Raw genomic sequence first — 27500 nt, forward strand, 5'->3', positions numbered from 1 at the left:
CTCTTGTGCTCTTGTGTTAGAGCCGTTCATTCTCCTGCACTTACGGCTACGCTATCGAGCATGTCTCTAATGCCACATTTACGTGTTGTATTCCGTCACGCTCTCATGTATTAGCGTTTGTGACGGCCGGTCCTCTGCGTGTGTGTCTGTAGTTCATGCGGCAGGTGCGAAAGTCAAGGATCTGGAGAATGAGGCCGATAGGCTGCTGGAGAAACTCAAGCCCATTCAGGAACTCCAGGACAACCTGAAGAAAAACATCTCGCAGATCAAAGAACTCATCAACCAGGCTCGCAAACAGGCCAACTCTGTAAGTACAGCCCATAATAGTCTCATGAGTCTCATGAAAACACCTGAAGATGGTACATTCGAAACACTGTGGCATGAACACACACATACTCGATACATGTTGAATCATTTAAATGTTAAGTTGTTCTTGTTGATCCCTCCTTAAAGGGGCAGTACATGATTTCTGAGAAACTTTGTTAAAACTTGGATCTGACCGAGCTGCACAACACACTTGTAGCCAATCAGCAGTAAGGGGTGTGTCCACCCATAAGGGGGAGGTGCCTGTGTCGGATAGTGTGTTTGTGAATTTGGGGGCGGAGTTATCAAGATAGGGGCGTGGTCCTTTTGGGTAGGGGCGTGTTTGTTTTGGGTAGGGGCATGATCCTTTTGGATAGGGGTGTGATCCCTTTGGATAGGGGCGTGTTTGTTTTGGGTAGGGGCATGATCCTTTTGGATAGGGGTGTGATCCCTTTGGATAGAGGGGGCGTGTTTGTTTTGGGTAGGGGCATGATCCTTTTGGATAGGGGCGTGTTTGTTTTGGGTAGGGGCGTGATCCCTTTGAATAGGGGCGTGTTTGTTTTGGGTAGGGGCGTGATCCCTTTGGATAGGGGCGTGTTTGTTTTGGGTAGGGGCGTGCTCCTTTTGGGTAAGGGGGTGTTTGTTTTGGGTAGGGGCGTGCTCCTTTTGGGTAAGGGGGTGTTTGTTTTGGGTAGGGGCGTGCTCCTTTTGGGTAAGGGGGTGTTTGTTTACGGGTAGGGGCGTGATCCTTTTGGGTAAGGGGGTGTTTGTTTATGGGTAGGGGCGTGATCCTTTTGGGTAAGGGGGTGTTTGTTTATGGGTAGGGGCGTGATCCTTTTGGGTAAGGGGGTGTTTGTTTACGGGTAGGGCGTGATCCTTTTGGGTAAGGGGGTGTTTGTTTACGGGTAGGGCGTGATCCTTTTGGATAGGGGCGTGTTTATTTTGGGTAGGGGCGTGATCCTTTTGGGTAAGGGGGTGTTTGTTTACGGGTAGGGGCGTGATCCTTTTGGGTAAGGGGGTGTTTGTTTATGGGTAGGGGCGTGATCCTTTTGGGTAAGGGGGTGTTTGTTTATGGGTAGGGGCGTGATCCTTTTGGGTAAGGGGGTGTTTGTTTACGGGTAGGGGCGTGATCCTTTTGGGTAAGGGGGTGTTTGTTTTGGGTAGGGGCGTGATCCTTTTGGGTAAGGGGGTGTTTGTTTTGGGTAGGGGCGTGATCCTTTTGGGTAAGGGGGTGTTTGTTTACGGGTAGGGGCGTGATCCTTTTGGGTAAGGGGGTGTTTGTTTATGGGTAGGGGCGTGATCCTTTTGGGTAAGGGGGTGTTTGTTTACGGGTAGGGGCGTGATCCTTTTGGGTAAGGGGGTGTTTGTAAATATACACAAGCTTCCAAATTTGAGGTTGATATTTCAAAAAATGAGCTTTCAGTGTTCGGACTGTGTTTGGGCGCAGTACCAAATGCTTCCACTAGATCAAATTCGTCTGCCGTTCATTTCCAATACGTTCATATTTGACCACGAACAGTGACATTTTTTTTCAGGACCATTTAACCTTTTCAAATCAAGTCCATGATTGTTTTTATGCAAGTGCCAAAACCAAGTTTCGTATGAAATATACCATTTTTTTTTTTAACTTAACATTTTTCGGTCAAAAATGACCAAAGAGCACCAGAGTGTATAGTTATACTGTAAAATAAAGTGTAACTGTATTTTCTTGTTTTGTTTACAACTTTAAAAAAAAGAGACATTTTTAGAGTGTATCTTTAAAGGCGTTGAGTTTGAGTCAGAAATCTCCACACGCCAAACTTTACAGTTTTATTCACATCTTTAATCTGAAGGTTTGTTCCTATATCATCCGCCTGGTTTTAATCCTAAAAAACATGATGAAAATGTATTTATTTTCTGTCTGATGACAGTACTTTCTGATTTATGGAGTGATATAAAGAGAAATCATGTATGCAAATGAGTGCATATTTGAGATAATGCATCGTTTACATATTTAAACATTACATTTGTTTAAACTTGAGATACAAAACTAATGTCCTGTGATTAATCACCTGGGGAAAGTATGGCGATGTCTATTAGTTCAAATGCTTACCCTATTCACCCACACTTAAATCTGCGACATCATTTGCTGCAAGAAAGGAAATTAGATCATTAATGTGCCGATCACTCCGGCTTGACCATTCATGACCTTTGCACCCTAGATTAAGGTGTCCGTGTCGTCCGGCGGAGACTGTATCCGCACGTATCGGCCAGAGATCAAGAAGGGCCGCTATAACACCATTATCCTCCATGTGAAGACCGTCGCTGCTGATAACCTGCTCTTCTACCTGGGATCGGCCAAATATGTGAGTGTAAAGCTGAGGTTCACAGCTTGTGTCCAAAGCGTCTAACTAACATCTGCTGCTCATGGCTAGGAACAGGAAAGAATTAGAGCTTATTACACACACACACACACACACACACATAATGTCATATTTGGTGAGTGATGAATTTCCTGTATCGTGTGTAGGTGGATTTCTTGGCGATCGAGATGAGGAAGGGTAAAGTGAACTTCCTGTGGGATGTGGGGTCAGGGGTCGGCCGTGTAGAATATCCTGATCTCGTCATCAACGATGGAAACTGGCATCGAATCGAAGCCTCACGGTAATTCAGACGTTAGTTCTGTAGACGAATATCAACTGTGCCTACATTAGAATGACAGTAGAAAAGGTAAATGTGACCCTGGACCACAAAACCAGTCATAAAGGTCAATTTTTTGAAATTGAGAGTTATACATCATATGAAAGCTGAATAAATAATATTTCCACCAATGTGTGGTTTGTTAGGATATGATAATATTTGGCCGAACTATTTGAAAATCTGGAATCTGAGGGTTCAAAAAACTCTAAATATTGAGAAAATCTCCTTTAAAGTTGTCCAAATGAAGTCATTAGCAATGCGTATTACTACTAATAATACATTTATGATATATTTACGGTAGGACATTTACAAAATATCTTCATGGAACATGATCTTAATATCCTAATGATTTTTGGCATAAAAGAAAAATGGATAATTTTGACCCGTATAATGTATTGTTGGCTATTGGCACAGATACACCCGTGGAGTTGAGCTCCAGGGTCACATTTAGTTATTTTGGGGTAAACATGGCTCAAATCGGTTCTCCATTGATCATGAGTGATAGAGAGAGCAGCTGTTGTGTATTAGTGTTGCTTATAATCTGTGTTTTCCAGTATCGGGCTGAACGGCAGTATCTCCGTCCACGCGCTGGAAGGGCCCAAAACTGGCATCTTACCAACCCGCAGAAGTGCCCGATCGCCCGAGAGCTTCACTGTGCTGGATGTGGACCAGAACGCTTACCTGTTTGTCGGTGGCATGCTGGGCTCGGTGAAGGTGAGAGAGATCCGCACTGCATCTACTTTAACATCTTGTATTCTTGTCAGGTTTCCAGGGAAAGTGCATGAACAACCTTGAACCAAGATAAGTATACTTAAAGGTGCAATATGTAAGATTTTAGGATTACAATATCCAAAAACCACTAGTGTCCTTGCATTATCCCAAATGTGTCCAAGAATGTTTAAATCCAGTGATTTTAACCAGGACACGCCCTGTGTGTGTGTGTGTGTCGCCTTTCTATGACATCAACCGCGTCACCCTCCGGTGTTATTGTGTAGTAACCATGGCAACACTAGCGGCGCTTTAATATCTGATGTGTTTTATTAGCCACTGTTTGGATCATTGATGGACAGAAACTCATCATTTTCATTGATTTACCACACAGAGTGCCATGTTTTACTGCCTAATATGATCTCGCTCACTGCAGTGTGAACAAGTGTCTCATAGTAGCGCCGAGCCAACGCTCAGAGTAGCATTAGAACATCACTTTAACACACTCACAAATGTGTGATATGATCAAACAGCGCTGCGTTACACACACACACGAGTGGAAGAAGCGGAAATGCTCGCAGCAGAATAAAAGCTCCGCCCACCGTATTTCCTACTCAAGCAAGGCGGTAGCGTATCCAGAGCAGACTGGTGGGTGTGGCCTTGGACAGCAACATGCCCAGTGCATTGTGGGTGTTGAAGTTTTCCTTCTTGTTTGAAAACAGCCTTTTTTCTCTGATTTCTCTAGTCAGATAGCACAGATTCCAACATGTGTTCATCTTTCTACTAAATATAGGCAGCCATGTTTTATTGAAATCGTATTTTCCCAGCGGTGAGTTCCCCTAAGGTTACGAAAATGCTTCAATGAGACATAATGCATCTTGACTTCCACACCCAAAGTGCCTCTCAGGCACAATTGAGTGCTAAAATACACACAAAATAATGTTGAAATGCCGGTCTTTGGCGAGTATTGACGTAAACACAGTCAGTTCTGTTGTAAGCGAATGTAAACAGTTGAGAAAGAAAACACATGTGTAACAGTGTAATGGATCCGTGCGTGCGTCAGCTCTTAAAGTGACAGCAGCCTAATAAACCTGCTGCCCAATTATGAGATGATATTACAAATATCTTTCCCCATGGTATCAATGTCAAAATTGTGGCCAGTGAAAATGCTGAGTGGCTAGTAAACCAATAGTCACAGTGGCTGGTGAGCAAAAAAGTTACTAATAAAGGTTATCAACATATGGGGTCACCAATACTGATGAAAGGATAGAAACGCTCAAAATCTGAGCTAAGTTGTATCATGTGAAATATATACTGATTCGTGTGTGTGTTTGTTTTGTGTGTGTAGAAGGCAGACGCTGTGAAAACCACCACGTTCTCAGGCTGTATGGGAGAGACGTCTCTGGATGGAAAACCCATCGGCCTGTGGAACTACAAAGAGAGAGACGGGGATTGTGCAGGTTGTGTCGTCAGGTGAGAGCGCACACACACACACCTGTTGTGTCAGTGTGAGGAGCTCAATGTAATGAGTGTGTGTGTGTGTGTGTGTAGTCCTCAGCCGGCGGACTCTGAAGGCACGGTTCAGTTTGACGGAGAGGGATATGCAGCCGTCAGCCGCCCCACCAGATGGAACCCCAACGTTTCCACCGTGATGTTCAAGTTCCGCACGTTCTCCACAGACGCAGTCATGATGTACTTTGCCACCAAGGACATGGTAACAGATGCACACACACACTCTTACACAACGTCATTCAAACACACACTGCAGCGGAATCCAGTTGTCAATTCACCTGCCTAATCCTGTTAGTCTGTACAGAGTCTACAGCCGAATTAACTTCACAAATTCAGTGTGTAGTGGATAATGTCGTAATACACTCTAAAAAATGCTGGGTTAAAAACAACCCAAGTTAGGTTGAAAAACCCAGTGGTTGGATTAAATATTTGCTGGCTTAAGATGAGCCCAAAATATTTATTAAACATATTTATTAATATGTTTAATAAATGAATATATATAAATAAGTTTAATGAATAATAATTAAACAAAAAACATTTATTAAATTGCAGCTCATTCGCCGAGTTAAAACAGCCCATTCACTGGGTTAAAACAGCCCATTCGCCGGGTTAAAACAGCCCATTCACTGGGTTAAAACAGCCCATTCACTGGGTTAAAACAGCCCATTCAATGGGTTAAAACAGCCCATTCATTGGGTTAAAACAGCCCATTCACTGGGTTAAAACAGCCCATTCATTGGGTTAAAACAGCCTATTCACTGGGTTAAAACAGCCCATTCATTGGGTTAAAACAGCCTATTCACTGGGTTAAAACAGCCCATTCATTGGGTTAAAACAGCCTATTCACTGGGTTAAAACAGCCCATTCAATGGGTTAAAACAGCCCATTCATTGGGTTAAAACAGCCTATTCACTGGGTTAAAACAGCCCATTCATTGGGTTAAAACAGCCCATTCACTGGGTTAAAACAGCCCATTCGCCGGGTTAAAACAGCCCATTCACTGGGTTAAAACAGCCCATTCACTGGGTTAAAACAGCCCATTCATTGGGTTAAAACAGCCTATTCACTGGGTTAAAACAGCCCATTCACTGGGTTAAAACAGCCCATTCGCCGGGTTAAAACAGCCCATTACCTGGGTTAAAACAGCCCATTTACTGGGTTAAAACAGCCCATTCACTGGGTTAAAACAGCCCATTCACTGGGTTAAAACAGCCCATTCATTGGGTTAAAACAGCCTATTCACTGGGTTAAAACAGCCCATTCATTGGGTTAAAACAGCCTATTCACTGGGTTAAAACAGCCCATTCATTGGGTTAAAACAGCCCATTCACTGGGTTAAAACAGCCCATTCACTGGGTTAAAACAGCCCATTCACTGGGTTAAAACAGCCCATTCATTGGGTTAAAACAGCCTATTCACTGGGTTAAAACAGCCCATTCATTGGGTTAAAACAGCCCATTCATTGGGTTAAAACAGCCCATTCGCCGGGTTAAAACAGCCCATTCACTGGGTTAAAACTACCCATTTACTGGGTTAAAACAGCCCATTCACCGGGTTAAACCAGCCCATTCGCCGGGTTAATACAGCCCATTCACTGGGTTAAAACAACCCAATCGCTGGGTTTGTCCATTTTCAACCCAACCTGGGTTGTTTTCATCCCAGCATTTTTTAGAGTGTAGACATAAATCAGAGATGTGTCTCTCTTCTGTATCAGCAATGCAAGAAAAGAAATCCAAATCCTGAAAACAAGTCCAATATATCACGCCCACTTTAATAACTTCATAAACTTGATCACTTTAAGAGCTAAGCCCAAACAACAAACCCTAAAGCACGTATAATAAGTGGCATCACTGCAAAAGCTCGCAATTAAAGTTGAATGTCACTATGGTTACCACAGTGTCAATCATCGCAATTTCGGGATGTGTTCCATACGCACACAGAACAATTATTAGGGGATTCACTCTCATATTTTAATGCTGTTGAAACTTTACAGTGTGTATGTGGCCAATCCTTTGACAATCTCTCTCTCTCTCTCTCTCTCTCTCTCTCTCTCTCTGAGCAGAAAGACTTCATGAGTGCAGAACTGAGCGACGGGAAGGTGAAAGTGAGCTGTGATCTGGGCTCAGGCACCGGCTCCACCATCAGTAGCAAACGATATAATGATGGGAAATGGAAGTCCTTCACCATGTCCCGCATGAAGAAAGAAGGTACAGAGATCCCACCAGAAAGACATGTGCGAGCGGATCTCTAGACGCGTCTGTAAAGAGTTTGAAAACGAACATGCGTCACTTACTCCCTCATGTCGTTCCAAACCCGCATGTGTTTCTTTCCTCTGTAAAGCACAAAGGGAGGCGTTCCCGCCAGTGTTTTGCAGACTGTGATATAACAGTAGTCCATTTGCAAGTCAATGATGACTGATTATTCACTGGCGATCTTCGCGCTTTTACAGTAGATACAGAAACAGTACTTTTTGAGTGTTTTGACGGCATGTCAACAACACTCTACCACAACACTCATCCCAACTTTGTTGTGTGTTCCTGTGGGCGAGTTTATGTAAATGTTAGGGTTAGTGATGTCACTAACTCGTTTTAGTCCCTACCAGCCGTTTGTTGTAGTCCTTAAAAAGAGATTTCTGTAGAAGAAAACATCTCCCTTTGCTTTGAGCTTTGAGCGTCGTAACTTTGCAGATGTTGCTCAAACAGTGACACTACACACTAGAGCCCTGCACGGGCCTCAAAACTAAGCCCTAGCCCGGCCCTGGCCCGAGACACTGAGGGCCTAGCCCGGCCCTGGCTCGAGACACTGAGGCCCTAGCCCAGCCCTGGCCCGAGACACTGAGGCCCTAGCCCAGCCCTGGCCCGAGACACTGAGGCCCTAGCCCAGCCCTGGCCCGAGACACTGAGGCCCTAGCCCGGCCCTGGCCCGAGACACTGAGGCCCTAGCCCGGTCCTGGCCCGAGACACTGAGGCCCTAGCCCAGCCCTGGCCCGAGACACTGAGGCCCTAGCCCAGCCCTGGCCCGAGACACTGAGGCCCTAGCCCGGCCCTGGCCCGAGACACTGAGGCCCTAGCCCAGCCCTGGCCCGAGACACTGAGGGCCTAGCCCAGCCCTGGCCCGAGACACTGAGGCCCTAGCCCAGCCCTGGCCCGAGACACTGAGGCCCTAGCCCAGCCCTGGCCCGAGACACTGAGGCCCTAGCCCAGCCCTGGCCCGAGACACTGAGGCCCTAGCCCAGCCCTGGCCCGAGACACTGAGGCCCTAGCCCGGCCCCGGCCCGAGACACTGAGGCCCTAGCCCAGCCCTGGCCCGAGACACTGAGGCCCTAGCCCAGCCCTGGCCCGAGACACTGAGGCCCTAGCCCAGCCCTGGCCCGAGACACTGAGGCCCTAGCCCAGCCCTGGCCCGAGACACTGAGGCCCTAGCCCAGCCCTGGCCCGAGACACTGAGGCCCTAGCCCGGCCCTGGCCCGAGACACTGAGGCCCTAGCCCAGCCCTGGCCCGAGACACTGAGGCCCTAGCCCAGCCCTGGCCCGAGACACTGAGGCCCTAGCCCAGCCCTGGCCCGAGACACTGAGGCCCTAGCCCGGCCCTGGCCCGAGACACTGAGGCCCTAGCCCAGCCCTGGCCCAAGACACTGAGGTCCTAGCCCGGCCCTGGCCCGAGACACTGAGGCCCTAGCCCGGCCCTGGCCCGAGACACTGAGGCCCTTGCCCAGCCCTGGCCCGAGACACTGAGGCCCTAGCCCGGCCCTGGCCCGAGACACTGAGGCCCTAGCCCAGCCCTGGCCCGAGACACTGAGGTCCTAGCCCGGCCCTGGCCCGAGACACTGAGGTCCTAGCCCGGCCCTGGCCCGAGACACTGAGGTCCTAGCCCGGCCCTGGCCCGAGACACTGAGGCCCTAGCCCAGCCCTGGCCCGAGACACTGAGGTCCTAGCCCAGCCCGTGTCCGACAGCTCATCAAAATTATCAGCCCGAGTCCGACTGGAGCCCGTGTTTTTTTTTTTATCCTCCCTATTACACATTAGTTGCAGCCATTAAAATAGTTCAGTTTTGTTTTTAATGTCAAAGTAGTTATATTTCGTTTTGTTTCTTTATTAAGTTAGTTTATGGTGAGATGTTGGTCCAGTGGGTTAAACCATGGAACTGATATGCAGAAGGTTGCTGGTTCGATCCCAGCGGTCACCACCAGTGTGTCCTTGAGCAAGACACTTTACTCCATGTTGCTCCAGGGGGATTGTCCCTGTAATAAGGGCACTGTAAGTCGCTTTGGATAAAAGCGTCTGCCAAATGCATAAATGCAAATGTAATTTAGAAAAATGTTTGAAGCATTTTGTTGCTAGTTAAATTAAAGTTTTTGTTCTTTAAAGTGACGACCAAGCAGCCAGCGGCCGACAGTGAGTTAACCCAACGCTTTAGCCTCTTAAATCAACACTTGACTTGTCTTGCTTATAAAATCCATATAAAACACTTAAAGCGTTGTTTAAACGTTTAGCCTACTATCACCACCATCTCAGTAAAAAGGCATTTTTGACAAGATGAGGCAGGCAGAGCGCAACGGCGCCCGCAAACGAAACGGGCTACACAATCTAAACGAATAATAAAAAAAAAAACATGCTAGTTGTCTTACCTACCTCTCCGCGAAATTAATATAAATCAGATCTTTAATTCCCGTGCTATATGCACATTTAACGGAGTTCATGTCAACGAAAGCAACCGATATGAGCATTTTATTCATCAGCTCATTTCAACATCAAAGACCGCATTATGAGAACGAGCTACCTAAACACTGGTAAGAGCCTTTAGTCTCATTAGTTTTAATGAAGATGATTGTGTTTTTGAGCATCTCAGACTTAGCTTATTTTCAGTCTCACTTGTGGCAGTTTGCGTGTTGGCTTGCTTTACTCATTTGCGGCGATGCGTGTTGCATAGCGGCGTCCTCTAAACACTGTGCGAGCCGGTCTTGACAGTTGCGGACTCGCGATATCATGGTCTCATGTTGTTTCCACCAGCGCAGCACATCTCATTGTTTCTTTTAATTATTGAATGTCTAAAATGTAAAATGAAGGAGAAGCCTAAAATGGCCCGAAGCCTGGCCCGCGTTTGAGCTATGACGGGAAAATTGGCCCGAAGCCCGGCGCTAGGGGCGTAAAAAAGTCGGGCAGAAATGCAGGGCTCTACTACACACTCACTAAAGTTACACAAGTCAAATCATAATCAACCAGCGCTTTAAACTGGTGCACAATTACGCCACCACTTTTATCCCCTACATGTGATTTGTTGAACTAAGGAAGTCGTAATTTACTTTCTGAACAAGTGCGAGTTGGTTTCACTCGTATATGCGATTGATTTACAATAAGCTGACATATTTCCTCTATTTCGTTTAGCAACCGTCACCATAGTGAACATCGACACTAATGAGGAAGAGCGGTTGCGGATGACGTCTCCAGGGGGCGCTACAGGGCTCAACCTGAGGGAGGACGAGAGGATGTATTTTGGAGGTTTGCCCAAGGCTGGAAGATACAGGTACGGAGATGTGCATTCACAGACAGAGACTTTTATCGGATGAATTGCTCCTGCTTGTAATATTGTTTTATGATGGAGCTGTTGGATGAGTCTCTTGTCTCGCGTGTCTCCTCAGGTCAGAGGTGGTTTTGAAGAGCTACTCTGGCTGTATGAAAGACATAGAAGTTTCCCGAACGCCGTACAATCTGCTGAGCAGCCCAGACTACACAGGACTGATTAAGGGCTGCTCCATTGAGGTACGCTGAGACAATAGAAGACACGATGTCTTCTTTCTTCCCTTCCAGTCTTTGTTCTTCTCTCTTTTCACTGTGGCTCAAATTAAAGGCTTCTGCTCTTTTAACCTGGGACAATAAAAGAGACAGAGCTGTTCAGTGCGTAATCCTGAAACCAGAAGAGAATTAGCATTTCTGAGCCGTCACTTCCCTCTGGAATCATCTGTGGGCTTTTAGAAAGACAGTTTTCAATTCATGAGTAAAAAAGGTCTGTGGTTAATGTTACATAAAGGCAGAGCTTTCTCAAAAACATCTCGCTCTTATGTCATTCCAGACCTGTACATCTTACTTTCTTTTGCATACATTCATGCATAAATTATTTTGAAAGAGTGTTTTGTCCATACAATGAGAGTCAGTGGGGTTCAATGTTGTTAGAACCTGTTTAAAGGGGTGGTTGATTGCCCTTTTTTACAAGATGTAAAATATGCTTCTGATGTCCCTAAAGTGTGTATGTGAAGTTTCAGCTCAAAACACCCCACAGATCCTTTATAGCATGTAAAAATTGCCATGCAATTTTTGAAGGTGAACAAAAACACAGTTTTTGTGTGTGTCCCTTTTAATGCAAATGAGCTGCTGCTCCCCGCCCCCTTTCAGGAAGAGGGCGGAGCTTCAAGAAGTCGTGTTAGCAGCTCCGATTACCTCACACCAACACACACACACACACACACACTGAAACTGTTCAGCCTTTTCTGATCAATGATGGAGAGACCCCAGAAGAAGAGACAACATGTAGAACGAGACAGGACGTTTCTGAAGGGAGAGTTGATGAATTTATGAGTTAACCATCTTCAGTCATTGATTAGCATAATCTGTCATGATAATCTCACCCCCTTTGTTGTGTGTTCGCGGGGGCGGGGTTTATGTAAATGTTAGGGTTAGTGATGTCACTAACTCATTGTAGTCCCTACCAGCCGTTTGTTGTAGTCCTTAAAAAGAGATTTCTGTAGAAGAAAATATCTCCCTTTGCTTTGAGCTTTGAGCTTTGAGCGTCGTAACTCTGCAGATGTTGTTTATGCTCAAACAGTGACATCACACACTCACTAAAGTTACACAAATCAAATCATAATCAACCAGCGCTTTAAATAATTTCCAAACGTGTAGGTAATATGATTTGATTATGTACTTATCAATTTCCTTGCGAGTGCCATCAAGATTAATCTCTGGTGCTGTGAGAGCCCGCCCACACATTGTTCTGATTGGCTATGGTTTTTGATTGACATCTCATAGTCACGTTGCGTCTTGTCGCTGGAATCTTATCGCATCGCGTGTAGTTAGGACACGGTGCTAAGGTCTCGTATGCAAATAAAGAAAAAGTAATCTAAATTCCTAGACCCCTTAAATTTAACAACAAAGAAACAATGATATAAACTGCATTTTCTTGTAGAAAATAAAGGTTAAGTTTCCATGCAATGATAGCGTTTTATTTCATCAGTAGTGACCACTCAATGAGTTTCCTGCTTTATCAATGTTTTGAGTGATTTCACAGATTATTGACCGAAACAAACAATTCACAATTTTCACAAAGTTTCAAGATCGGCGCATATGCATTGGTAAGATTTGTAATTCATGCATATAGAAAACGAGGGAATCGTGACACCCATAGACAGGAGATAAACACAGGAATACAGTGAACAGAACTAAGCTAGTGAAACCCCTCCTGTTCGAACCGCCCCACCCCAAGCGGGACTCGAACCCCGATCCGCCGGCATTAGAGTCAGACGCTCTAACAAGGAGGCTAAAGGCTGCAACGTCTAGTGTCAGTCGCTAGAGCATCTCCTGAGATCAGAGGAGTGAGGTTTACTCACACAGCGACTACTAGTTGGCCTCCATTACACTCACCCCCCTAAACCTCACTCCCATCCGGGTCACGGCACCAATGTAACCCCTCCTGTTCAAACCACCCACTCCAAGCGGGACTAGAACCCGGGTCTGCCAGCATGAGAGTCGTATTTGTGAATGTTTTTTTATTTGCAAATCTTTTTTAATTTAATTAATTTTTGTGAAACTCTATATGTTTGTGGATCTCATTCTATTTATTTTGGATCTCTTTGCATTCATTTCTTGATCATAATATATTTATTTGGCTTAAAGGAACAATTCTAATCCCATATTCAGCAAACAGTTTGCTTTGAACATTCAGTTTAATGGCATTAAATTCAGTTTCATTCATCATTTTTAGACACTTACAATAAATGCGAGGACAGATAAACCATGTGCTCTTATTTTATAGACAGTGAGGAAAATAAGTATTTGAACACCCTGCTATTTTGTAAGTTCTCCCACTTAGAAATCATGGAGGGGTCTGAAATTGTCATCGTAGGTGCATGTCCACTGTGAGAGACATAATCTAAAAAAAAAAATCCAGAAATCACAATGTATGATTTTTTTTACTATTTATTTGTTTGATACAGCTGCAAATAAGTATTTGAACACCTGTCTATCAGCTAGAATTCTGACCCTCAAAGACCTGTTAGTCTGCCTTTAAAATGTCCACCTCCACTCCATTTATTATCCTAAATTAGATGCACCTGTTTGAGGTGGTTAGCTGCATAAAGACACCTGTCCACCCCATACAATCAGTAAAAATCCAACTACTAACATGGCCAAGACCAAAGAGCTGTCCAAAGACACTAGAGACAAAATTGTACACCTCCACAAGGCTGGAAAGGGCTACGGGGAAATTGCCAAGCAGCTTGGTGAAAAAAGCTCCACTGTTGGAGCAATCAATAGAAAATGGAAGAAGCTAAACATGACTGTCAATCTCCCTCGGACTGGGGCTCCATGCAAGATCTCACCTCGCGGGGTCTCAATGATCCTAAGAAAGGTGAGAAATCAGCCCAGAACTACACAGGAGGAGCTGGTCAAAGAGCTGGGACCACTGTTTCCAAGGTTACTGTTGGTAATACACTAAGACGTCATGGTTTGAAATCATGCATGGCACGGAAGGTTCCCCTGCTTAAACCAGCACATGTCCAGGCCCGTCTTAAGTTTGCCAATGACCATTTGGATGATCCAGAGGAGTCATGGGAGAAAGTCATGTGGTCAGATGAGACCAAAATAGAACTTTTTGGTCATAATTCCACTAAACGTGTTTGGAGGAAGAAGAATGATGAGTACCATCCCAAGAACACCATCCCTACTGTGAAGCATGGGGGTGGCAGCATCATGCTGTGGGGGTGTTTTTCTGTACATGGGACAGGGCGACTGCACTGTATTAAGGAGAGGATGACCGGGGCCATGTATTGCGAGATTTTGGGGAACAACCTCCTTCCCTCAGTTAGAGCATTGAAGATGGGTCGAGGCTGGGTCAACATGACAATGACCCGAAGCACACAGCCAGGAGAACCAAGGAGTGGCTCTGTAAGAAGCAGATCAAGGTTCTGGCGTGGCCTAGCCAGTCTCCAGACCTAAACCCAATAGAGAATCTGTGGAGGAGCTCAAACTCCGGCCAGAAACCTGACTGATCTAGAGAAGATCTGTGTGGAGGAGTGGGCCAGAATCCCTCCTGCAGTGCAAACCTGCTGAAAAACTACAGGAAACGTTTGACCTCTGTAATTGCAAACAAAGGCTACTGTACCAAATATTAACATTGATTTTCTCAGGTGTTTCCAAATACTTATTTGCAGCTGTATCATACAAATAAATAGTTAAAAAATCATACATCGTAGATTATGTCTCTCACAGTGGACATGCACCTACGATGAAAATTTCAGACCCTCCATGATTTCTAAGTGGGAGAACTTGCGAAATAGCAGGGTGTTCAAATACTTATTTTCCTCACTGTATAAGTGGGCTCAGCTAATGTCCAAAATTACACTTTAAAATCAGTCTGAGTTATAGAAATGTATCTTCATGCTAAGTAAAGCTTCATATTATGAGATCTATTATCTATCACTTTTTTGGTTTGATTTTGGTCAATTGTAAAATTATCTGATGCATTTGTGACCCTGGACCAAAAAAACAGTCATAATTCCCCATTTTTGACATTTGTACATCATCTGAAAGCGTGAGAGTCGGATGAGAGTCAGATGCTCTAACAAGGAGGCTAAAGGCTGCAACCTCTAGTGTCAGTTGCTAGAGCTTCTCTTGAGATCAGAGGAGTGAGGTTTACCTGACATAAACCACACTCTTCAAAAAGTAAAAAAAAAAATTCAAATTTTTTGTCTCTCTCACTGCAATGCAAGTTTGACCCTCACCGGTGCAACTTATAGTCGGGTGTGACTTATTTTCAGGAAATTATGGTATGTTAATCCATCAGACAGCTCCATAGGCCCAGATCCGGCCGGATACGTGTGGATTCCAGATGTGTGCCGGATCTGGGCCTATGGAGCTGTCTGGGGTGGTAAAAATAACATCACTGCAGGTCAGGTGGTGACTCGATGAGTGAAGCTCCTAACTAAACCCTGGCTTTGTCTCTCTCAGAACCTCCACACCGTGAGCTTCCCCAGGCCCGGATACATGGAGCTGAAGCCGGTGTCGTTTGACGTGGGATCCGAGATCACGCTCTCCTTCAGCACCAAACACGAGAACGGCATCATCCTGTTCGGCAGAGGAGGAGTGACGTCCATGACGCAGCTCACACAGGGCCTGACGCCCGTCCACATCCCACGCCGCTCCCGCAGGCAGACCGGAGAGGTGCACACACACCTCACACACACACCACACACACCTCACACACTTCACACACATCACACACCACACACACCTCACACACATCACACACCTCACACACCTCACACTAAAACACTGAGGGCCATATTTTAGCGATCTGAGCATCTAAAGCTAAGGCTCATGGTCCAGGAGGATTGTGCCTCGTCTCTTAATGAGTTATGGGTGTATTTTGGGCGTAACAAGCAATAAACAAATCAGAGTCTCATCTCCCTTTCCCTTTAAAAGCCAAGAAAGGATTCACTATTTACATGAGGAGAGACTGAACGCTTCTCAACGTCGCTGTGTGTGTAATAATCAGTGTGTGCGTATGTAATAATCAGTGTGTGTGTACTGCTGTGCATCCCTGTTTGTGTAATAATCAGAGAGTGTGTGTGTGTGTGTGTGTGTGTGTGTGTGTGTGTGTGTGTGTGTGTGTGTGTGTGTGTGTGTGTGTGTGTGTGTGTGCTGTGCGTCCCTGTGTGTGTAATAATCAGTGTGTGTGTGTGTGTGTGTGTGTGTGTGTGTGTGTGCTACTGTGCATCCCTGTGTGTTTAATAATCAGTGTGTGTGTGTATGTGTGTGTGTGTGTGCTACTGTGCATCCCTGTGTGTTTAATAATCAGTGTGTGTGTGTATGTGTGTGTGTGTGCGCTGCTGCTGCGCGTCCCTGTGTGTATAATAATCAGAGTGTGTGTGTGTGTGCTGCTGCGCGTCCCTGTGTGTGTAATAATCAGAGTGTGTGTGTGTGTGTGTGCTGCTGCGTGTCCCTGTGTGTGTAATAATCAGAGTGTGTGTGTGTTGTGCTCCTCCTATAGGCTCATATTACTAACACACCCTTTAAATAACACAAAAATACTGCACTATTGACTTTAGAGCAGGTGTGTGTTGGCCGTGTGTATGATAGGACCCTTAATATCAATAGTGTTAACATTGTAAAATAATGTGAAAGTAATGTGAAGTAAATGACAATAGTGTCGTTATCCAGCTCAATTCAGTTCTCATCTGATGCAGTTAAATGGATAATATTACTAAATATAACTGGCTTTTAGATGTGAGTGTTCACTACATCGTGTAGTTTTGCAAACTCTTTCTCCCAGGCGATTGCAAACACACACACACACACACACGTCAGTGCGCTATTCCTCCTGCCTTCCTGTCTGAGCGCTTAGGAAGGTGATTATGGGTAATGGAGGAAGTCCAGGGAGCCGCGGCCTTCAGCACGAGATCATAATGAATCCACGGGGTCACAGGGGTCTCACGGCCCATAAAGGAGATTTATTATCCGGCCAGGTTTGTAATTGTCTCTGCCCTTCAGCAAACAAAAGTTGATCTTTTTCTGTTACCGGGTGGACTAAAGGCCAGGGGCACGGCGATCGTTTTAATTATAATATGACTTTCTACATCTTTGTCAGGAACGTCTTCATCATCCCTCTCTCTCTCTCTCTCTCTCTCTCTCTCTCTCTCTCTCTCTCTCTCTCTCTCCAGCTCAGGGGCAGCACATCAATTACGCGGCGTATCTGTAGTAAGCAGTCGCCGCTCTCACCTCCCCGTTCGTAAAAATAGATTTACAAGCCGGCGTTTTGATGGATCGCGTCCAATTTGCGATAACCCTCGTGGGAGAGGGTGCCGGACCGCCACCTTTTGAAAATCATTATCGCTCGTAAATTAAGTGGGTGTCATTTTGCAGGAGTGCGGCTTCGCAGAGGCCAAGGGTTTTCTCCACCGCTCCTCATTCATTCCTCCAATTTACGGCGTGTCCGGGGTCACCTGCGCTGCGAGCGGCCGGATGAGCGGCTCCGCGGGTTCGGAGAGAGGATCCTGCTCTCGCATCGCTCTGCCCAATTCCAGAGCCGCGCGGAGAGGGCGCGGGTGTGCTCTCAGAGCCGGCTGTCTGATTACTGCCTCTGAATATATTACTGCGAGCCAACACCTGAGCGCCTTTTATCAGAAGTGCTCCTTCGCTTTTCAAAGATGTTTTCAAACAGTGGGTTCGGGATGTTCTCTTGTAAAGGAGGCAAACATTCAACCCCGGTTCTCAAATCTAATCAGGATGCGCTGAAAACTAAATGTTCACATTTTTAAAGGAATTACATTCAATGTGCTAACATTTATTAGCATGTTTTAACACATTGTTAGAATTAATTTGCACGTTGTTAGCATGAATTAGCATGTTTTTACACATTGCTAGCATGCTTTAACATTATTTAACATGTTGCTAACATAAATGAGCATATTGCTAGCATTAATTAGCATGTTTTAACACGTTTTTAGAATTAATTTGCATGTTGCTCACATGAATTCACATATTCTTAACATGTTTACAATGTTGTTAACATGAATTAGCATGTTTTTGCACATTGCTAGCACGCTTTAACATTGTTAGCATTAATTAAATAACATGTTGCTAACATAAATTAGCATATTGCTAGCATTACTTAGCATGTTTTACACATTGCTTACAATGAATTAGCAAATCGCCAGTATGTTTTAAAACATTGCTAGGATGACTTGGCGTGTTGTTAGCATTATTAGCATTTTGCTGGCATTATTTAGCACATTGTTAGCATGCTTTAACAAACTGTTAATATGATTTAACACTTAACCATGATTTAGCACACATTGTTAACATGATTTAACATCTTGCTAGCATAATGCTAGCATTATTTAGCATTTTGTTAATATGATTTAACACATTGTTAACACAATTTAACATCTTACTAGCATGATTTAGCAATTTTCTAACATGATTTAACACATTGCTAACACGATTTAGCACATTGTAAACATGATTTAACATCTTGCTAGCATTATGCTAGCATGATTTAGCACATTGCTGACATGATTTAACACATTGCTAGCATGATTTAACATTTTGATAATTGATTTAACAAATTGTTATCCTGATTTAGCACATTGCTAGCATGATTTACCACATTGCTAGCATTATATAACATTTTGCTAACATGATTTAACAAATTGTTAACATGATTTTGCACAAGTTGATAGCATGATTATACACATCGCTACCATGATTTAACATGATTTAACACGTTGATAGCATGATTTAGCACTTTAACATGATTTAACATCTTGCTACCATGATTTAACATGATTTAACATGTTGCTAGCATTTTCTAGCATTTTGTTAACATGATTTAACTCATTGTTAACATGATTTAGCACACATTGTTAACATGATTTAACATCTTGGTAGCATGATTTAGCCCATTGCTAGCATGATTTATCATTTTGCTAACATGATTTATCATTTTGCTAACATGATTGAACTCATTGTTAACATGATTTAACACACATTGCTAACATGATTTAACATCTCGATAGCATGATTTAGCACATGATTTATAACTAATTGTTCACATTTTTAAAGAAATTAGGGCAGTTAAACGATTCGATTTTTAAAAATCGAATTAATTACACAATGTGGTGCGAAATTACCCCCAAAAGATAATTTAAAGTCATTATTGTGTTAATGTGGAAAGCTTTGATTAGACATTATTTTTTATATTGCCTAGACAGCGCACAAAGAGCGCTCCCTTCATAATCACTGAAAGCTGTCACTCATTCAATGACAGTCCCGTTATATTAATCAGTGAAGCTGACGACACAATGAATCTCTTATTTACATACCGTCTACACTTAGAGAGGATTAGCTCGCGTGCAGAACTCAGGACAAACACTTGAGTGGATTCTCACTCCAACAAATGTGATTGGCCATTGCGTTCAAGAGATCAACAAACATGTCTGTGATTGGCTACATTACTCACCGAAGCGAAAACACGATGGATGGATGGATGGATGGATGGATGGATGGATGGATGGATGGATGGATGGACGGATGGACGGATGGATGGATGGATGGATTGTGGATAGATAGATAGATAGATAGATAGATAGATAGATAGATAGATAGATAGATAGATAGATAGATAGATAGATAGATAGATAGATAGATAGATAGATAGATAGATAGATAGATAGATAGATAGATAGATAGATAGATAGATAGCACATTGCTAGCACCCTTTAACATTGTTAGCATTAATTAACATGTTGCTAACATAAATTAGCATATTGCTAGCATTACTTAGCATGTTTTACACATTGCTAACATTAATTAGCAATTAGCCAGTATGTTTTAACACATTACTAGGATGATTACACATTTTAACACATTACTAGCATTATTAGCATTTTGCTTTATTTAGTTTGCATTATTTAGCACATTGCTAACATGATTTAACAAATTGTTGACATGATTTAACACCATAGATAGATAGATAAATGATAGATAGATGGATGGATGGATGGATGGATGGATGGATGGTTGGATGGATAAATTGTAGATAGATGGATGGATAGATACAACCCCAAATCAGAAAAAGTTGGGACAGTATGGAAAACGCAAATAAAATAAAAAAGAAGTGATTTCTAAATTTACTTTGACTTGTATTTCATTGCAGACAATATGAACACAAAATATTTCATGTTTTGTCTGGTCAACTTCATGTCATTTGTAAATATGCATCCTTTCCTGTCATTCAGACCTGCAACACATTTCAAAAAAAGTTGGGACAGTAAAGCATTTACCACTTTGTAATGTTGCCATTCCTTTTCACAACACTTAAAAGACGTTTAGGGACTGAAGACACCAAGTGATGAAGTGTTTCAGGTGTAATTTTGTCCCATTCTTCCTGCAAACTAGTCTTAAGGTGGCCAACAGTACGGGGTCTTCCACACATTCTCTATTGGAGACAGGTCGGGACTGAGGCAGGCCAGTCAAGTACCCGAACCCTCTTCCTCCACAGCCAGGACTGCAGAATGTGTGCAGAATGTGGTTTTGCATTGTCTTGTTGAAATATGCATGGACGTCCCTGGAAAAGATGTCTTCTTGAAGGCAGCATATTATGCTACAAAATCTCTATGTACTTTTCAGCATTAATGGTGCCTTCACAGAAGTGCAAGTTACCTTTGCCAAGGGCACTGACACAACCCCATACCATGACAGACCCTGGCTTCTGGACGTGTTGCTGGTAACAGTCTGGATGATCCTTTTCTTCTTTGGTCCGGAGCACACGGCGTCCATTCCTCCCAAAAAATACCTGAAATACTGCTTCATCTGACCACAGTACACGTTTCCACTGTGTGATGGTCCATCCCAGATGCCTCGAGCCCAGAGAAGTCGACGGCGCTTCTGGACACTGTTAACATTGGGCTTCCTTTTGGCACAGTACAGTTTTAACTGGCATTTGTGGATGTAACTACGTATTGTGGTACTTGACAAAGGTTTGCCAAAGTAGTCCTGAGCCCATGTGGTGATATGGCTTCTAGATGAATGACGATTCTTGATGCAGTGCCGCCTGAGGGATCGGAGATCACGGTTGTTCAGCTTAGGCTTGCGCCCTTGTCCTTTACACACTGAAATTCCTCCAGATTCCTTGAATCTTTTAATGATGTTATGCACTGTTGAATGTGAAATATCCAAATCCCTTCCTATCTTTCTTTGAGGAACATTGTTTTTAAACATTCCAATAATTTTCTCACGTATTTGTTGGCAAACTGGCGATCCTCGGCCCATCTTTGCTCCTAAAGGATTAGACCTTTCTTGGATGCTGCTTTTGTACCAAATCATAATTACAATCACCTGTTGACATCACCTGTTTCAAATCACATCATCATTTAACCATTTTACCTCATTACTAGCCCTAAATTGCTCCTGTCCCAACTTTTTTTGAAATGTGTTGCAGGTCTGAATGACAGGAAAGGATGCATATTTACAAATGACATGAAGTTTACCAGACAAAACATGAAATATTTTGTGTTCATATTGTCTGCAATGAAATAGAAGTCAAAGTAAATTTAGAAATCACTTTTTTTTTTTTTGCGTTTTCCATACTGTCCCAACTTTTTCTGATTTGGGGTTGTAGATAGATAGATAGATAGATAGATAGATAGATAGACAGACAGACAGACAGACAGATAGACAGACAGACAGACAGACAGACAGATAGATAGATAGATAGATAGATAGATAGATAGATAGATAGATAGATAGATAGATAGATAGATAGATAGATAGATAGATAGATAGATAGATAGATAGATAGATAGATAGATAGATAGATAGATAGATAGAATGGCAGTTTAATTGAGTCTAATGGGCTTCTGGCAGTTTAAATTTGAATTTTGACAGTTGGAGTTTGAAAAGTCTTGGCAAACTTTTCCTCCTGTCTGTCCTTCTGCAGCCGTTCCTGTCCGTTCAGCTGAATAAAGGCGCTCTGGAGGTGCTGGTGTTCATGGGCAGCAGGACTCCCCGCAGAGCGGTCAGAAAACTGGACAAGGGGATCCTGCATGACGGGAGAGAGCATTCGCTGCGCATCCTGAGACTCCCGGGAGCGTAAGCCACCCTCTGCTTCTGTGTGCCGGTGTTTCTCAGGCCGGTTTAAGGCTGATCGAGTGTGTGTTTGTGCAGATCGTTCTCCGTGCAGGTGGACGAAGAGCCGCTCATTCAGCAGGCGTTACCCAACGATCAGCCTCTGAGCATCCATCGCCTCTTCGTCGGGGGCATCCCAGTCGACCTCGAAACAGGAGTACAGCGGCCCAACGTGCCATTCGAGGGCTGCATCTGGAACCTTCTCATCAACACTGTGTACGTCAACATCCGTCCCTCTCCACCTCACACACACACACACAGCTTCTGTGGTGGAGTTACATGCACACTCATGAACAAATATTCCTGTTTGTTTTCCACATAAAAAAAGTCATTTTTGGGTATAAGTTAATGGCCACATAATAATACAATAATTAATTAAGACAAATTTTTAATACGTTTTAAAAGTTTGAAGGTTTTCAGTTTGATATAGTTTGAAGTTTAAAGTAGTTTTAAAGTCTTCTTAGTACATCGTTAGCATGAATTAGCACATTTTTAGCATGAATTAGCATATTGCTAGTATGTTTCAATAAATTGCTAGCATAAATTAGCATGTTTTTACACATTGTTAACATGAATTAGCACATTGATAACATGTTTTAGCACATTGCTTACGTGATAACATTGTTAGCATGATTTAGTGCGTTTTCTAGCATGATTTATCATTTTGTTAACACGATTAACATGTTGTTAACATGATTTAGCACATTTCTAGCATGTTTGCTAACATGATTTAGCATGTTGATAACGATTTAACATCTTGCTAGCATGATTTAACATTTTGCTTACATTATTTAACAAATTGTTAACATGATTTAACACATTTCTAGCATGATTTAACATGTTTGCTAACATGATTTAGCACATTGATAACGATTTAACATCTTGCTAGCACGATTTAGCATTTGGTAACATGATTTAACACATTTCTAGCATGATTTAACATATTAACATGATTTAGCACATTGTTAAAATGATTTGCCATCTTGCTAGCATGATTTAGCACATTGCTGGCATTAAATAACACGTTGCTAACATGTTTTACCATTTTGCTAGCATTATTTAACATGTTGCTAGTAAGATAGATAGATAGATAGATAGATAGATAGATAGATAGATAGATAGATAGATAGATAGATAGATAGATAGATAGATAGATAGATAGATAGATAGATAGATAGATAGATAGATAGATAGATAGATAGATAGATAGATAGATAGATAGATAGATAGATAGATAGATAGATATAATAGCACATAGAATGGCAGTTTAATTGAGTCTTCTGGCAGTTTAAATTTGAATTTTGACAGTTAGAGTTTCAAAAATCTTGCCTCATTTGAACATTTTCAGTGCAAGTCTATGGGATTTTTCAGAGTTTTAACAGTCATTTTTAGGAAAATTGTAAGTCGGATCAGTTTGAAAAGATAAAGCAACCCACGTCAGAACAGTCTGAAGGTCTGAGTCAAGTTTGGTAGTTCTAGCTTTACATCTCTTGGAGGAGATCGAGTCTGATGAAGAATAATATGTTTATTTGCTTTCTCAAGCCAACTTAAAGCTACACTGTGTAACTTTTTTAGTTTATTCTTAGCTAAAAACACTTAGTTGTTTCAAAAATATATATGTGCTCATTAATGTATATTTACTTCTTTCAAGTAATAAAGTATTCTCATAAGTTTATAACATGCCATTGTAAATACATACGGGTGAGGGGTTCGAATGCCGGTCGCCATGTTGCCCCTCCATCTTGAAAGTACATTAGCCAAAGAGGGACATACCCGTGAATTCAAGCTTCGCCTTTCGCGTTTTAACACTCGATGGCACCGTGTCCAATGTGGACGAGGTCGAACTGGAAGCCATGTTAATCTTGGACTAAATCAGCCACCGTAGGAGTTAATACAAAATCGGAATTGAGAGGAACAGAAACTAATATTCACTGGATGGTCATATACCTTTTCATCACTAGATGGGGGGAAAATATCACACAGTGTAGCTTTAATAACTGCCCTATTGTTTACTCGGGAATCAATGGTGTTAGATACAGAGTAAATCGTTTCAGAAAATGATTTGTGTGGCATTCCTTTTGGTTGGTAAAACTAGTTTGGCTCGCTCATATTTCTGCTAACAGCAGTGTTAGCGGGTCCGTTATACAGATAATAGCATGGCAAAGACATAGCACGCCTTCCAAGCTTTTTGAGGTCACCTTTAACAGCCCAAGATAAATGTCGAACCTCCAGAGCACAATCCGCTGCCATACGTCAGGCCTGGATTGTGCTGTAGTGACACCGGCGACTGCTGTAAACACTGACCCATTTCTCCCTGCCTCCCGTGGCTGTAGATTAAAGGTCTTGTTTTCCTCCCAGTGCAGTTTTGAGGGGCAGTCATAAGCTAAACGCTGTACGACATAACAATCACAGTTTTTCTTGCTCTAATGAGGAGTATGAATCTCTGTCTTTTCCACTCGAGCGAACCCCATTGCCCTCTGCCGCACTCATGTAAATGAGTGTGTCCTTGCTCATAAGTGTGTTCATTATTCACCTGATTGGAGTCACGCTGTGTCATCATTCCCTCAAGTGCGGATGTGTGTTGTGTGTGTCAATGAAACAGCCCGGTGGATTTCTCCCAGCCCGTGGCCTTTGAGAACGCAGAGATTGGTCAGTGCCCTGACCTGGCCCCGCCTCCAGCCCCGCCCGAGATCCCTGAGGAGGAGGAAGAGGAGGATGAGGAAGAGGCTCCGCCCAAACCAGCGCTGACACCAACAGAAGCAGCTCGGCCTCAGCCGCCAGCCTCCACTGTACGTCCTTACAAAGGCATTGTAGCTAAAGTTCACACACTTGCACCACTCAGTAACTCTACGGGCGACGGGTAAGTCCAGACTTAATTCCAGATGTTGGCATTTCCCCCAGAGCCGTTTGACCCAAGCCTTAGGTTTGCTATGATTGTTTTTAGGGCTGCACAATTTGGCCCCCCCAAAAAATTTCAGTATGACAATAAAATAATAATAACATTTATTCAATATTATAATGATAAAAATATTATTCAAAATATGAAATATTAGAATTGTAATATTTTACTGTAAAATAATAAATGAGTATTTAAAATATATTATTATGGTTGTCATTATTATTCAAATAAAATATAAACAAAATAAGAAATATTACTTTTGTAATATTTTACTGTAAAATAAAGAATTTGTTTTCAATAATTTTTTTAATAATAATTGATATTATTATTATTATTATTATTATTATTATTATTATTATTATTATTATTATTATTATTATTATTATAAAAATTCAATATTAAACAAAATAAGAAATTTTGCTATGGTAATATTTTACTGTAAAATAAAAAAATGAGCATTTAAGAAAAAAATAAATAATAATAGCAATTATTGTTATTATTATTATTTAAATATTATGATTATAATATTAAACAAAATAAGAAATATTACTTTTGGAATATTTTCCTGCCAAATAAAAAATAGTATTTTAGAAAAATATAATGATAATTGTTATTATTATTATTATTATTATAAAAAAAAAAAAATTAAACAAAATAGGAAATATTACTATGGTAATATTTTACTGTAAAATAAAAAAATGTACTTAATTACAACAACAATAATTATTATTATTCAATAAAATTCAGCAAATTCAATAAAATAATTAAACTATATAAAAATATAATGTCATCTTTATTGTAAAATGTAATATTTAAGAATAATATAATAATTATATTTATAATAATAATGTTATGTAAAGTACAACTCTAAAACTATAGTACTAATATTTAGTATAAAATATTAAACAAAATAAGAAATATTACTTTTGTAATATTTTACTGTAAAATACAACAATTATATTTAAGAACATTATTATTATAAAAAAATTAAATCTTAAACAAAATTTTAAATATTGCTATGGTAATATTTTACTGTAAAATAAAAAAGTATTTAAGAAAATATAATAACATATTAAGTATTATTATTTTCATATAAAATAATTAAACAATAAAAATATAATATTGTAATCTTTCAATGAGTATTTTAAAATGTTATATTTAAGAAAAATATAATAATAATAATAATAATAATAATAATAATAATAATGTTATGTACAGTGCAACTGTAAAACTACAGTACTAATATTTATGGCTGTCAATAGTTGCTGCATGTTGTATTTCCAAAGGCACATTATAAGTGCCCTAAACTCTCAGCGAGTGCATGTGACCGAGACACAGAAACAGTGCAGCGCTTCGCTCTGAAACACACAGAGCGTACAGTATATCTATTAATTCATTCACAGCCTTTACGAGTTCATAACCACACTAAGCCATACCAAAAATTTGGTTTTATTTTGATGAATCACGTGGCCCTGATCACATTTCCTGTGCCGTTTCTTCAACTGTAAAAATTGAAACTGAGCGGTCACAAAAGATTCACGCGTCAGAAATGCACATGGAGGAATGTTGGGATTCTGTATGTGCAGTATTTTAGATTTGTATACATTACACAATGATTCACATCACTTCTCTGTCAATGCTTTAATGACTGGCGTGTTAGAGTCTGGGATGTTTGTAAAAGCTTCATCTGAGCTCTTTTGTCTCTCTCTGCTGCTGTCGCTCTGCTGCTCACAGGCCACGCCCCTCGTCAAGGCCACACCCATCCCAGACACGCCCACCAGTGTCAAAGAGCCCGCGGTATTAACCTACTCACTCAAACACACACACACACACACAGGGATTCTTCCATTCAGAGGCACGTCGGAAACTTTGCTTTTGGCATTTGACTGCTTTTAGCTGCATGTGCTGTTTCTGAAGCTTAGTATTGTTCAACAAGCTCTTTTATCTCACAAGACAGTTAAACTGCTCATGAAGCATCTCTGTGACTTCAGTGAGGAAACAGGACCTCCATTAGCAGTTCTCTGGCTCCATCTGCTGCCTCTAAACTGTAAAAGAGCAGGCAAACTATGGCAAGCCGTTTTAACATTTAATACTTAAAACTTACTAGTATCGATTTTCATGCTACTAGTACTTATTTATTAGGTACTAGTACCTTTTAAAAAGATGCTAGTAGTTATTCATTATATACTAGTATTTATTTAACAGACACTAGTATCTTTTTTAATTGTAACTAATAAAAGTCAAAACTGCTTTTTTACTCGTCTTATGTTATGGCTAGTCAGAATGGCCACCTTAGAGTTCAATTAAAAATCTTATCTATTGAATAAGTACTAGTATCTAATGAATAAGTACTAGTATCTATTGAATAAGTATTAGTATATATTGAATAAGTACTAGTATCTATTGAATAAGTATTAGTATATATTGAATAAGTACTAGTATCTATTGAATAAGTACTAGTATCTATTGAATAAGTACTAGTATATATTGAATGAGTACGAATA

At 41.7% G+C, this 27500-nt stretch overlaps 1 protein-coding gene across 1 annotated transcript in view; it reads left to right on the top strand.

The window, feature by feature from the left end:
- Positions 1-27500, top strand: part of lama2 (laminin, alpha 2) — a 149735-nt gene that overhangs the window by 115204 nt on the left and 7031 nt on the right. The window contains exons 32-45 of the mRNA XM_079831286.1: positions 153-307; positions 2505-2648; positions 2813-2946; positions 3537-3696; positions 5039-5163; positions 5242-5404; positions 7265-7409; positions 10587-10725; positions 10841-10961; positions 15420-15632; positions 21910-22061; positions 22137-22313; positions 24700-24886; positions 26731-26793. Of these exons, the coding sequence (XP_079687412.1) occupies positions 153-307; positions 2505-2648; positions 2813-2946; positions 3537-3696; positions 5039-5163; positions 5242-5404; positions 7265-7409; positions 10587-10725; positions 10841-10961; positions 15420-15632; positions 21910-22061; positions 22137-22313; positions 24700-24886; positions 26731-26793 (2078 nt within the window). The remainder of the gene's footprint in view (positions 1-152; positions 308-2504; positions 2649-2812; positions 2947-3536; positions 3697-5038; positions 5164-5241; positions 5405-7264; positions 7410-10586; positions 10726-10840; positions 10962-15419; positions 15633-21909; positions 22062-22136; positions 22314-24699; positions 24887-26730; positions 26794-27500) is intronic.

Source organism: Gobio gobio, assembly GCF_949357685.1.
Source record: "Gobio gobio genome assembly, chromosome: 12".
NCBI classification, from domain to species: Eukaryota; Metazoa; Chordata; class Actinopteri; order Cypriniformes; family Gobionidae; genus Gobio; species Gobio gobio.